This window comes from Bos indicus, chromosome 6 (genome assembly GCF_029378745.1).
Source record: "Bos indicus isolate NIAB-ARS_2022 breed Sahiwal x Tharparkar chromosome 6, NIAB-ARS_B.indTharparkar_mat_pri_1.0, whole genome shotgun sequence".
NCBI lineage: Eukaryota > Metazoa > Chordata > Mammalia > Artiodactyla > Bovidae > Bos > Bos indicus.
The window spans coordinates 102,825,345-102,840,044 of record NC_091765.1 but is presented as its reverse complement, the minus strand read 5'-3'; the positions used below and the strand labels follow the sequence as shown (position 1 = coordinate 102,840,044).

General features: G+C 40.0%; 1 protein-coding gene and 1 non-coding gene across 2 annotated transcripts; both read left to right on the top strand.

Annotated features, from left to right (window-relative positions):
• Positions 1 to 1,004: 1,004 nt before the first annotated feature.
• On the top strand, positions 1,005 to 1,108 carry LOC139183765 (U6 spliceosomal RNA). The gene has a single exon (XR_011567382.1). It is a non-coding gene; the product is annotated as a U6 spliceosomal RNA (small nuclear RNA).
• An 8,022-nt stretch (positions 1,109 to 9,130) lies between these two features.
• On the top strand, positions 9,131 to 9,992 carry LOC109560658 (histone H3.3A-like). The gene has a single exon (XM_019963069.2). The coding sequence runs from the start codon at positions 9,219 to 9,221 to the stop codon at positions 9,627 to 9,629; it is 411 nt and encodes a 136-aa protein (XP_019818628.2). The 5' UTR covers positions 9,131 to 9,218; the 3' UTR covers positions 9,630 to 9,992.
• The last annotated feature ends 4,708 nt before the right edge of the window (positions 9,993 to 14,700 follow it).

The window sequence follows — 14,700 nt, the reverse complement described above, 5'->3', positions numbered from 1 at the left end:
GACTAAAAGGATCAAGAAACCAACACAATATTGTAAAGCAATTACCCTCCAATTAAAAATAAATTTAAATTAAAACAAGGATCATATAACTATATTGGGAGGTTAGATGGTAGAAGACTGCTCAAATTTAGAGAAGCTGTTGGAGGTGTAAGATAGTGACTTTGTAGAAAGCAATTGGGAATATGTAAAATGAGAAGGAAAAAACCTCAAGAAATAGTAGTGTGAGCATATTATTTAGAAATGGAAATAAATTCCATGAATAGCTCATTGAAACAAATGTTTCTTCTGATGAAAACAATGGTGGTGGGGATGAGTATGACTACGGACACTCAAGCCATGTTAAAATCTGAGTATATGTATTTCTCTGATTAAAAATTTAAATTATAAAAAGGGAAATGGTCAAAAATTGATGCTGCTTAGAGCAGTTGTCAAAAAGTATGCAGTAAAATATAAAAATAATTGCCCAATAAAGCTATTTTACTTAACAGTAAAAAAGCAGACTTCTTCAGTTAGTTCTGTTGGGGGAGTGTGTCATTTCCTCGGTTCTGTCTCGCCACAGCAAGAATTTGAAGCAGTGGATGGACCAGTGTTATAGCTTGGTTTTATTTAGAAAGTAAAGGAAAATACATCCTCCAGGTATGAGGGCAGGCCGAACCAAAAGGCGAAAAAGGAGAGAAGCCTCCGGCTCAATTTTGGCTTCTCTTTTTATGTTTTTTTCTCCTCCCCCTGAGCCTGACCTATGTAAGTTGGGCTAACCAGGAGGGCAGTTTGTTTTACCTAAGGTCCTCATTCCGGTCCTCAGACCTTCCTTTATTCTATTTTCGAGGGCTTTTCCCTTCTTTGTCTTTTAGCCACCGCCATTTTGGACTCCCTTTTCCTATTCTAACTACCTAACAGTTCAAACACTCATCTTTTGAATCTGAAGGCAGAGCAAAGGAGTAAGTCATCTAAGAAAATACGTACTGGTCCATGACTGTGGATCAAAAACAAATCAGGAAGGATCCTCGTTTTTGGCAGCTCATAAATTAAAATTGGAATGACACGGAGAAGATTAACATGGCTCCTGCACAAGGCTGACACAAAAATTTGTGAAGCATTTCATATTTGGGGGGAGTTTGGGATTAGCAGAGGCAAACTATTACATATAGCATGGATACACACCAAGGTTCTACTGTACAGCATGTGTATCTGAGTCACTGCTGTACAGAAGAAATTAGCACGACATTGTAAATCAACTATACTTCAGTAAAAAAAAAATTTTTTAAAGAAAGAATGAAATCAGAAAGGGCTTCAAGCAATTTGGGCAGTGGGTCTACAGTATATCATTAAATAGGCATGAGGTTCTGATCTGCCTTCTGTTCACCATTTCTAACTATCATGGAAGTCTTGTTTGCAAGGGAACTCAGAGTCATTTGGCAGAACTCGTCATCTCTTCCTTCCTAAAAAGGAAGTGGTGTAAACTTGGTGGTGTCCAAAAAAGGGAGCAGAAACAGTGTTAAATATCTGTAGAGCCTTAAAAACAGAGAAAGATGGGAGTCAGAGAGAGAAAGAGACAGAGCGAGAGAGAAAACATGTGCTTTAAACAGAATCTTCTGACTTAGCAATTTTTGTTTTATTATTATATAAACCTTGAGCAAAAAAAAAAAAAACTCTTTGAAGCTCCATCTGGAATGAATCTACTACTGGGCCAGAAAAATGACTCAGTAAATTCTCAAAGTATTTGAAGTAAAAGAGTACTATCCTTTAAATTCCTTCATCTAAATTTTGACAAAATAAGTAAAACACAAAGATTCTCCAAGAAAGAGAGATAATGGAATAAACAAAAAGAAGAAAACCTCCTTTCCTCACACCAGGGATTAATGATACAAATGACAGGAATAACTGGATTTCCTTACAATCCATTCTTAGCCACATATCTCATTAATAGTTTGTCCTCCCTTTCACTTACTGAGTAGCGTTGTGTTAGTTGCTCAGTTATGTCCTACTCTTTGCAACCCCACGGACTGTAACCTACCAGGCTCCTCTGTCCATGGGATTCTCCAGGCAAGAATACTGGAGTGGGTTTCCTTCTCCAGGAGGAGAAGCCATTTCCTTCTCTAGGGGGATCTTCCCAATCTGGAGATCGAACCCAGGTCACCTGCATTGCAGGCAGATTCTTTACTGTCTGAGCTAGAGGGAATTCAAACTTAATCAGATCACATCAGATCAGATTAGTCGCTCAGTTGTGTCCGACTCTTTGCGACCCCATGAATCGCAGCACGCCAGGCCTCCCTGTCCATCACCAACTCCTGGAGTTCACTCAGACTCATGTCCACTGAGTCAGTGATGCCATCCAGCCATCTCATCCTCTGTCGTCCCCTTCTCCTCCTGCCCCCAATCCCTCCCAGCATCAGAGTCTTTTCCAATGAGTCAACTCTTCACATGAGGTGGCCAAAGTACTGGAGTTTCAGCTTTAGCATCATTCCTTCCAAAGAAATCCCAGGGCTGATCTCCTTCAGAATGGACTGGTTGGATCTCCTTGCAGTCCAAGGGACTCTCAAGAGTCTTCTCCAACACCACAGTTCAAAAGCATCAATTTTTCAGTGCTCAGCCTTCTGCACAGTCCAACTCTCACATCCATACATGACCACAGGAAAAACCAGAGCCTTGACTAGATGAACATTTGTTGGCAAAGTAATGTCTCTGCTTTTGCATATGCTATCTAGGTTGGTCATAACTTTCCTTTCAAGGAGTAAGCGTCTTTTAATTTCATGGCTGCAGTCACCATCTGCAGTGATTTGGGAGCCCAGAAAAATAAAGTCTGACACTGTTTCCACTGTTTCTCCATCTGTTTCCCATGAAGTGATGGGACCGGATGCCATGATCTTCGTTTTCTGAATGTTGAGCTTTAAGCCAACTTTTTCACTCTCCACTTTCACTTTCATCCAGAGGCTTTTGAGTTCCTCTTCACTTTCTGCCATAAAGGTGGTGTCATCTGCATATCTGAGGTTATTGATATTTCTCCCGGCAATCTTGATTCTAGCTTGTGTTTCTTCCAGTCTAGCGTTTCTCATGATGTACTCTGCATATCAGTTAAATAAACAGGGTGACAATATACAGCCTTGATGAACTCCTTTTCCTATTTGGAACCAGTCTGTTGTTCCATGTCCAGTTCTAACTGTTGCTTCCTGACCTGCATACAAATTTCTCAAGAGGCAGATCAGGTGGTCTGGTATTCCCATCTCTTTCAGAATTTTCCACAGCTTATTGTGATCCATACAGTCAAAGGCTTTGGCATAGTCAATAAAGCAGAAATAGATATTTTTCTGGAACTCTCTTGCTTTTTCCATAATCCAGCAGATGTTGGCAATTTGATCTCTGGTTCCTCTGCCTTTTCTAAAACCAGCTTGAACATCAGGAAGTTCATGGTTCAAACTTAATAATGTGCATCAAATGGAGATTTTCTTTCAGAGCCTATGTAACATCCTCTCTCAGAAGAGAAGAGCCTCAGGGCTTCAAATGGCCTTTTTAGCAAGAAGGAAATAGCAACAATGATTAAGTAACTCTTCTTCTGTTCCTCTTCTCTCTTCTCATATTGAAGTATAATTGCTTTACAATGTTGTGTTAGTTTCTGCAGTACAGTGACCAAGTGAATCAGCTATATCTATTCATATATCGCCTCCCTCCTGGGCCTCCCTCCCCTTCACCCCCCTCCCACCCGTCAAGGTCATCACAGAGCACTGAGCTGAGCTCCCGCAGGTTCCCACTAGCTATCTGTTTTACACATGATAGGGTACATCCCTATCTAATCTAATCCTAATCTCCCAAATGGTCCTACCCTCCCCTTACCCCGCTGTGTCCACAAGTCTGTTCTGCACATCTGCATCTATATTCCTGCCCTGTAAATATTTTCATCTGTACCATTTTTCTAGATTCCACCTCGCTATCTGAAGCCAGTAGCATGTTTTCACATCCTGATCTCCCTATCCTCAGGGCTCACCTTAGGGAATGGCTGAAGTCTGATGGCTGTTAGATGGCAGCTTTCTTTCGTTCCTGAGTTCCTGGGGTGCTGCAGTTCATGGGGTCGCAAAGAGTCAGACATGACTGAGCAACTGAACAACAACGAATGGCCTTAGAGGCTCAAACAACGACATTAAATAAACATAAGCAAGATGTGAGGTAAAACAATCTTTCTCCAAGGATAAAAATCCACCTAAAACAAGAATTCCAATACTTTGGCCACCTGATGCAAACTGACTCATTGGAAAAGACCCTGATGCTGGGAAAGATTGAAGGTGGGAAGAGAAGGGGACGACAGAGGATGAGATGGTTGGATGGCATCACTAACTTGATGGACGTGAGTTTGAGCAAGCTCCAGGAGTTGGTAATGGACAGGGAAGCCTGGCATGCTGCAGTCCATGGGGTCACAAAGAGTCGGACATGACTGAGTGACTGAACTGAACTGAAAACAAGAACTCTGGATAAAAACAATTCTAGAATAGTCTCAACTTGTGCCTAACAAATGTAATTATTCATACTTGAACTCTAGCCTTTTCTAGTCCTGTGGCCACTGCTGAGTTTCCCAAATTTGCTGACTGATGCTGAAGTTGAAGCTCAAATACTTTGGCCACCTGATATCAAGAGCCAGCTCATTGGAAAAGACCCTGATGCTGGGAAAGATTGAATGCAAAAGAAGAGGGTGGCCAAGGATGAGATGGGTAGACAGCATCACCGACTCAATGGACATGAATTTGAGCAAACTCTGGGAGATAGTATGTGCGTCCTAAGTCACTTCAGTCGTGTCTGACTCTTTGCGACCTCATGGACTATAGCCTGCCAGGCTCTGTCCATGGGATTCTCCAAGCAAGAACACTGGAATGGGTTGCTGTGCCCTCTTCCCGGAAATCTTCCCAACTCAGGGACTGAACCTGTGTATCTTATGTCTACCTGCATTGGCAGGAGGGTTCTTTACCACTAGCACCGCCTGGGAAGCAGGACAGGTGTCCATGGGGTTGCAAAGAGTTGGACATGACTTGGCAACTGAACAAAAGCAACCTCTTCTAACTTTTTCCTGTCCTCAAAACAGTTTCAGGATTATTTCTAGAGCCTCTGCTCTCATAGACAAGATGGAGAAAAAGAAAGGATGCTGCTTTCATAGTGCAGTTTATAAAATTGCTGTACTTGAATGAGCTGAAAAGCAGTGATCCAAAAATTTTCAGACTTTGCTCAACAGTAGCATCATGTAAAGGAAGTGACTAGGGGAATTGCTACTCTGAGACAAACTCTAACCAATGGGGAGGAATAACTTGGTGAAATGGAAAAGACAAGAATCTTGGGAGAAAATTACATGTCAGTATTAGAAATAGAATGAAGAGGCAAGGACTCATGAGGCACACAATTGCTATCTTTACATATTTGAAGAGCATCCATGTGGAAGAGAGATTTAGACTGTTTTATTTATCCCTAAGAAGCAAAATTCGGTCCAGTGAATAGAAACTGCAGGGTAATAGATTTCAGTTATTGTAAAGAAATAACTTTCAAAAACAGTGCTATTCAGTAAGGTGTACTTACTATAAGTTGTATAGAATGACCACATAAATTACATTATCAGTAGTATAGACTGTCATAATTAGACCAGGAACATTATTTTGAATCTGATTAGGTTGATTTTTATAGCTTAATCAAAGAACAATCTCAAAGTCAGGCCACAGCTCTGTGTAGTGAAAATGTCTTGAATTTATTTTTAAATCACGTTAACCCTAATATTAATATGGGGTTTATGTAACCCACCTATAATATGGCAAGAAAATGTTAATATAAATTAAATAATGGAGAATACATTTTCTGCTTGAGCAAGTCTTATTTGAATATAAGACTGAGTTGCTTGTTTTACAAATTTTTCTCTTGTTTCTTTTGTTCACAAAGCTTAAGTGAAGGAAAGATGTTTTAAAAAGAAAAAAACACTCAGCGCTATTCAAAGATTTGATAACTATAATTATCTGTGCCAAGTTTTTTTTGTTTTGTTTTGATTTTCATCTCCTATTACACAAAAGTAGAGAAAGTTACTGTTACAGGTGGGAAATTCTGTTTGCTAGGGTTGTCCAAGTCATGACTGGGAGGCCTTGTGGTTAGAACTGATCCTATAAGCAAAGGGATATTTAGCTCTGTATCGGTATGTAACGAACTACTCCAAAGCTTAACGACTTAAAAAAAAGATATAGCAAGTCCCCTATACACAAACCTTCAAGCTGCAAACTTTCAAAGATGCGAATGTCCTTCCACATGTCCAATCATGTGGGTTAGTTCACGTGTCTGGCATACATTGTCACAGGCGTGCATCCCCTACAAATGGCTTTGCTTTTGTGTACTTTTCCACACAGTACTATATAGAGCACAGTAGTACAGTATCTTTATTTCAAGCCCAGGATGTCCAGAAGCAAGTGTCAAAGACCAATGATGTAGCTGGTACCGCTAAGGAGTGCCAAGAGATGACCATAGAAACAAAAGTGAAAATATTTGAGGCTGGAGCTTGCCCTCCGTTTCTCATTGCTGATGATCCTTCAGCTCTGCCATCTCCCACCTCCTCTCCCTCCTCCAGTCAGTAACTCTTCTTGCCTGTTCACTTGATGCCAGTTCTTGTATGCCAGCTGTTGTTCTGCACTACTGTAATTTTCAAAGTACTGTACTGTAAGATTAAAAACATTTTCTTTATTTTTATTCACTTTTTATGTATTATTTATGTGAAAAGTTATTATAAACCTATTACAATGTAGTACTATATAGCCGATTGTGCTACTTGGGTACCTAAGCTAATTTTGTTAGACTTACACACAAATTGGACTAACTAACGAATGTGCTCTCAGAACAGAACTTATTCATACATAAGGTACTTAATGTGTTTACTTAGCTCATAATTCTATGTATGAGCACTTTGATCTAAATTTAATTGGACAATCCTTTCCTGATTATGTTTGCTCCTGTGTCTACACAGTAAAGAGGAGGATCTCAAGAGAGTGAGAGGAAATGTACAAATTACTAGCAGAACATTGCTGCATCTTATTGGCCGAAGCAAGTCACAAGGTCACCCAAGATTCAAAGAGAGGGGAAACAGATTTCACATTTTAATGGGAGGAGTTGAAAAGTGGTACTGTAAAGGGCCTGGCTACAAGGAAGATGAAGGATTGTGGTCATTTTCATAATCTTGTACAAAAATGTCCCAGATGGCACTAGTGGTAAAGAACTCACCTACCAATGCAGGAGATGCAGGTTCAGTCCCTGCATCGGGAAGATCCCTGGGGAAAGAAGTGGCAACCCACTCCAGTATTCTTATCTGGGAAATCCCATGGACAGAGAAGCTTGGCAGGCTAAAGTCCATAGGGTCACAAAGAGTCAGACATGACTGAAGCAACTTAGCATGCACGCATGTACAAAAAAGTCACTCAAGGATCTTCAGCAGTGGAATGTTGCAGTCAAATAAGTGTGGTAGAATTATCACTCGAGCAATATGTTGAAAGCCATTTCTTTGATATCCCTCAACTTACACTACAGAAAACACACAAGTTATACACAAGACAAGTTAGTCTTGTCTTTGCATGGTTCTTATACTCACAAAATTCAGTTACCACAGGATAGCTAAATAACACCATCACCCAACAACATGGGTTCAAGCTCTGTTATCCTGGTACAGTTGGTTGTTGTTGTTCAGTCACAAGTTGTGTCCAATTCTTTGTGATCCCATGGATGGTAGCATGCTCTTCTGTCCTCCTCTATGTCCCAGAGTTTGCTCAAATTCATGTCCATTGAGTCAGTGATGGCTATCTTACCATCTCATCCTCTGCCACCCCTCTTCTCCTTTTGCCTTCAATCTTTCCCAGAATCAGGATCCATTCCAATGAGTTGGTTTTTTGCATCAGGTGGCCAAAGTATTGGAGCTTTGGCTTCAGCAACAGTCCTTTCAATGAATATTCAGTGTTGATTTCCTTTAGGACTGACTGCTTTAATCTCCTTGCAGTCCAAGGGAGTCTCAAGAGTCTTCTCCAGCACCCTGGTACAGTAATTGAGTATAATTACATAGAGTACTAACTTTACTGCTTGCTTTTTAACCCACAAATCACTGTGTAAGTAATTGATGTACACATGATCAGTGACCACGTCACTTCTTTTGAAGGTTGTCAGTGATTGGTCATTGCGTACCTGCAATTTAGTTCACACTTATACAGCAAAAATGCAGCTGTGTGGTCCTCTCTTGTCTCCTAGTAATATACCCCTGTGACATCTGTCAAAAACGCATCTTTGAAAGAGGGAATTGGCTAAGAAAGATGGTGATGGTTTAGTCACTAAGTCGTGTCCGACTCTTGTGATCCCATCGATGGTAGCCTGCCAGGCTTCTCTGTCCATGGGATTCTCCAGGCAAGAATACTGGAATGGGTAGCCATTTCCTTCTCCAAAGGATCTTCCCGACCCAGGAATCGAACCTGGGTCTCCGGCATTGTAGGCATATTCTTTACTGATTGAGCCATGAGGGAAGAAGAAAGATGAAAATACAACAAATAAACAAAAAGTAATATTGCTAGATATAAAATTCAAATCAAACATAAATGGAGTTATAAAGAAAGCGTGGGCCATGGGAATGTTGACATTATATATGCAGACAGAAAGGAAACTTAGCGAAGGCAAACTTATTGACATAAATGAAGAAAGCAGTTGTAATAAAAAGGATAAAGATGTTCCAAGGGAAAAGACAGTAGCAAAACAAACTTTACATTAACGCAACTCTCAAAGATATCCGACAACACTGAAAGCACAAAGAATAAAATTTTGGAAGCTGATCCAAACTTACAAAAAAATATGAGAATAAGCCAAAGCACAGAAAAGTTGGTCATTCCATATTGTAAGTTCTGCAATAAGAAAGCAAGCACTATTCAAACGATTTGTGATAAGTTTTTTACAAACATTTAAATTCTCAATATGTTTAATGTTTTAAATCGCAATACACTGAATAAATATTAGTTTTACTATTTTTCAATTTTCTTATACATTCATAACCAACAGTTAAACTTTTTAATGTTTTGACAGAAAGTCACAGAATGCTTGCAGTTCTTCCTATTGAAGATTGCTGTTTTTTTCAATTGTGTTCGCAGCCGCCGCCGCGCCGCCGTCGCTCTCCAACGCCAGCGCCGCCTCTAGCTCGCCGAGCTCCAGCCGAAGGAGAAGCGGGTAAGTAAGGAGGTCTCTATACCATGGCTCGTACAAAGCAGACTGCCCGCAAATCGACTGGTGGTAAAGCACCGAGGAAGCAACTCACTACAAAAGCCGCTCGCAAGACTGCGCCCTCTATTGGAGGGGTGAAGAAACCTCATCGTTACAGGCCTGGTACTGTGGCACTCCGTGAAATTAGACGTTATCAGAAGTCCACTGAACTTCTGATTCGCAAACTTCCCTTCCAGCGTCTGGTGCGGGAAATTGCTCAGGACTACAAAACAGATCTGCGCTTCCAGAGTGCAGCTATTGGTGCTTTGCAGGAGGCAAGTGAGGCCTATCTGGTTGGCCTTTTTGAAGACACCAACCTGTGTGCTATCCATGCCAAACGTGTAACAATTATGCCAAAAGACATCCAGCTAGCACGCCGCATACGTGGAGAACGTGCTTAAGAATCCACTATGATGGGAAACATTTCATTGTTTAAAAAAAAAAAAAATTCTCTTCTTCCTGTTATTGGTAGTTCTGAACGTTAGATATTTTTTTTCCATGGGGTCAAAAGGTACCTAAGTATATGATTGCAAGTGGAAAATAGGGGACAGAAATCAGGTATTGGCAGTTTTTCCATTTTCATTTGTGTGTGAATTTTTAATATAAATGCGGGGACATAAAGCATTAATGAAAGTCAAAATGTTTCAGTGAACAAGTTTCAGCAGTTCAACTTTATAACAATTATAAATAAACCTGTTAAATTTTTCTGGACAATGCCAGCATTTGGATTTTTTTAAAACAAGTAAATTTCTTATTGACTGCAACTAAGTGGTGTTTGTAGCATTTTTATCATACAGTAGATTCCACCCACTCGCTATACTTTTCTAACTGAGTTGCCCTACGTGCAAGTACATGTTTTTCATGTTGTCTGTCTTCTGTGCTGTTCCTGTAAGTTTGCTATTAAAATACATTAAACTATAAAAAAAAAAAAAGAAGAAGATTGCTGTGCATGGTTTCAGCCAACTTACTCATTTTATGGTCCCATAGTACTGGGCAGAGAGGATTCCCTGGTACAAGAAAGTTCCTTCTAAGTTCATGAGATTGTTCTTCATTTATAATTACCAGATTTGAAATCGTTTTGATCAGTAAACAAAAAATTAGATATTAGGAAAAACAAATTGAGTTTTAGTAAATAAAAGTAATTTTAATTAGAATTTATCCCGTTGTTGCTGTTCGGTTGCTCAGTTGTGTCCAACTCTTTGCAACCCCAGGGACTGCAGCATGCCAGACTCCTCTGTCCTCCACTATCTCTAGAGTTTTCTCAAATTCATGCCCATTGATTATTCGGTGATGCCATCTTTTCCAGCATCAGGGTCTTTTCCATACTAGTCCCACAGCTTCAAAAAAAAACAAAAAAAATCAAACCACTATCCAATAAAATGTTCCCAGAAAGAGAACTGCTTTTCCCCAAACATGACTCCAGAGCCTATGGTAATGATGCATAATGAGCAACAAGCAGATCTTTATCAAGAATCAAAGCTTCCTGCTATAAAGTAGAAATCAGTTACGGCCTCATTTAAAAAGAAATGCTTCCAGGCTTAAAAGCACGCCAGCTGTTGGTGGTAGAGGCTCGCTGCCGGTCTTGGTCCCAGGGTACTCTGTTTATATTGATCCCTCTGGTCATCTGAGCTGGAGGAATAAATAAAAGCCCCTCAAAGACCACTTCTTCAGTAACTCTTCCATGCCCTTATTGTTCAGTCCCAAAGTACTGGTGAAAGCATTAAGGCTGAACAGCAAATTATGCGTCCAGCAAAACAAGTTCACACACCAAAAAAAAAAAAAGTTTGGAAAAGATAAATGACTTAGCATTCCTCTCCCACAACTAAATGGATCAAAATAAATATCCATTTAAAAAAAAAAAAAGAAGAAGAAAATAGGAGAAGTAGTGAAAATGCAAAAGTGAGCCTTGTTTATATTAAAAGTATCTTCTGAGATTCTCTTCATACTGAACCTGAAGTCGGTTGTATCCGACTCTTTGCGACCCCATGACTGTAGCCTGCCAGGCTCCTCCACCCATGGGATTTCCCAGGCAAGAGTACTGGAGTGAGTTGCCATTTCCTTCTCCAGAGGATCTTCCCAACCCAGGGATCGAACCCGGGTCTCCTGTATTGCAGGCAGACGCTTTACCATCTGAACCACCAGGGAAGCTATGAAGATATGAAGTTACCCTTATAATCTAAATATGGAGTTGGGTCTTTTTCAGTTTGTTTATTTTTTCTCCCTCTGGGTCGTTGTTGCTTTCTCTAGTTGCGGTGCATGGGTTTCGCATTGCAGTGGCTCCTCGTTGCAGAACGCAGGCTCTAGGCCCAAGTTCTTCAGCCGTTGCAGCATGCAGGCCTCAGTCCTCACGGCATGCAGGCTCCAGAGGGTAGGCTCAGTAGTTGTGGCACACAGGTTCTAGTTTCTCCAAAGTATGTGGAATCTTCCCAGACTAGAGATCAAACTCATGTCCCCTCTACTGGCGGGCAGATTCCTATGCACTGTACCACCGGGGAAGTCCACGGAGTTGTTTTAATGTAATAAGAAAACTATCACATTTATGTATTGAACAAATATCTACATAGATTTTACTATATGCCAGGCACTGTGCTGAGCACGTAATGAATATTCATTCTGGGAGTCATCTCAACAGCTCTTTTAGGTATTTTTATGTATCTCATTTTAGAAGAAACTGAGGCACGGAGAGGTTAAGAAACTTGCCCCATATCACATTACTAATGCAGTAAAGCTGGAATTTGAACCCAGGTAGACTGGCAACAGAGGCTGTGCTCTTTTTTCAGTGTGTTGTGAACTGTTATTTTTTCCATCCAGTAGTCTAGTTTGGTATGTTTTTGTGTCTCTTTTCACATCCCTCCCACTGATCTCTGTTTGTTCTGCTGAAACTTGGAAAACATTATCTTCTTTACCCATCTATAGGATCTTGGATCTGATTCCTAATCTATGATTTTCACTCAGCATAATGGTCTACGAACTTTCAATGAGATCACATTGTATATAAGAAAGAGATGTGGTTTTGTTTCCTAAAGAGACAGAGGTCTATGTTTATAAAGTGACAGTCTTTGAAGAAATAATTATAGTCATCCAATTCCAGTACCATCATGTACCAGGCAGTGTGCTAAGCACTTTTATGCACAGTTTTTCCTGTGTCCCACACAACAACCCTAAGATGTAGGTATTATTATAATTCCCATTTTATAGATTGGAAAATTGAGGTTAAAAGAGGTTCAGTAACTTGTTCAAAACAAGACAGCCAGTAGGTTATGGAGCCTAAATTCAAGGCTTAGGTTTATCTGGCTCTGAAGATCATTTGTTTTTCTCCATATTTCTATGCCATTTGACACCGTTTTATTTCCTTACAAGGATATTCAAAGGAGTTTGAGGGACTATCGCGTGACAGAAACTGCTGTCACTTTCTAGATAAAATTCTTCCTCTATAAGATGATAAGCCACACAGATACCCAATAGCTTCCCTGGTGGCTCAGTAGTAAAGAATCTGCATGCCAAAGCAGGATACTTGCAGGAGACGCAGGTTTGATCCCTGGGTAGGGAATATCCTCTGAGTAGGAAATGGCAACCCACTCCAGTATTCTTACCTGGAAAAGTCCCACGAACTGTAGCCCAGCAGCCTCCTCTGTCCATGGGTCACAAAAGAGTTGTGCACTCCTGAGGGACTAAACAACAGCAACCTTATATAGTCAACAAGTCATTGATCTATAACCAACTGTAATAAATACTGCATAATAAAATTAAAGGGAAGTTAAACTATAATGAAAACATACCTTCTAAGAAAAAGTGTCTTTACTATTTCTTACCTATTCTAGACCATGTCTCATAAAAATAAAAAATTCGACACAGTAGAAACACCTTACATAAGTCTTCCACAAAACACTTAACACTATGACATTTCCAAAATAGCTACACTTTTCAGAACCTAGACGTCCTTCAACGTGCTCAACAGTCCTAGTCAAGGTTTTCAAAACCACACATTTCTCATTATCAGTGAAGGAACACTTCAAAAAATGTGACGTGTACCCTTTCAAGCATCGCTTCCTTAGAAAAAACAAATAAAAAGAGAATGCAAAAAGAAGCTGTTTGTTAAATCAATTTCAGATACTGTCTAATGTTTTTTCATAACAGAACTTGGAGTCTATACTACGTGCTTATGTATAATTTGACTATTTTATATTACATAATTTAAGTCATAACTCTTCATATTCAGATCTTTTTTTCCTAAAGAATGTATTTATTTATTTATTTAAGGGTCCCAGTGGTTGTCAAGGATCTGCCATGGTCTCATGGTTGGGAAAGGAGGATAAGATTGCCATTGCATTTTACTGCCTACTCGGCAGTTGCAAATGGATTCCCTCAGAAGAGCAGTCATTTTAAATATTTATTTATATGTTTGGCTGCATTGGATCTTAGTTGCGGCCTGTAGGATCTTTAATTGCGGCATGTTAACTCTTAGTTGTAGCATGCGGAATCTAGTTCCCTGACCAGCGATGGAACCCAGACCACCTTCGTTGGGAGCACAGAGTCTTAGCCACTAGGCCTCCAGGGAAATCCCATGAGTAATAGTTTTTGCAAAGTAAAAATTACATTAATTTTGGAAGAACTTTGGCTATGGTTTTTTTGCATGAATTTACCTATCCCACTGGGAATTTAACAAAGAAGGCTAGTGCCAAAGCATTGATGCATGGGAATTGTGATGCTGGAGAAGACACTTGAGAGTCCCTTGGACTGCAAGGAGATTAAGCCAGTCAGTGCTAAAGGAAATCAACTCTGAATATTCATTGGAAGGACTGATGATGAATCTGAATTTGCCCACCCGATGCAAAGAGCTGACTCATCAGAAAAGACTCTGATAGTAGGAAAGATTGAAGGCAGAAGTGGGTGGCAGAAGATGAGATGGTTAGATATGAATAGCATCACTGACTCAATGGACATGAATTTGAGCAAACCCTGGGAGCCAGTGAAGGACAGAGGAGCCTGGAGTGCTGCAGTCCATGTGGTTGCAGAGTAGGACACGACTTAGGAACTGAACAACAAGAATATTTAAGAAAACATAAAAGAAACCTGTTTTTAAATGGGATGTTTCATTAACACTGCTGAATTAATCACTACTTCATCATGTCTTAATTCTCAAAATTTCCTGGCAAGAACTCCTTAGCATTTCTGTCCCACACCAAGCCCCGTATTTTATTTTTAAGTTTGAATTTTCAAGCACAAATATTTTTTGTGTTGAAATTTTTTTTCCAAACTTTAAACTTTTTATTTTGTATTGGAGTATAGCCAATTAACAATGTTGTGGTGGTTTCAGGTGAACAGCGAAGGGACTCCGTCATACATATACACGTATCCATTCTCCCCCAAACCCCACTTCCAAATATTTTTAATAAAAAATTTCTTCCATTTTATAGGTGTTGGACAGAGGGGTGCAAGAGCTGGCCTTGTCATTTTCCCTGCAAGGCCATG

Excerpts from the sequence above, each read along its gene's own strand:
- LOC109560658 (XM_019963069.2), top strand. The coding sequence starts at position 9,219 with ATGGCTCGTACAAAGCAGACTGCCCGCAAATCGACTGGTGGTAAAGCA.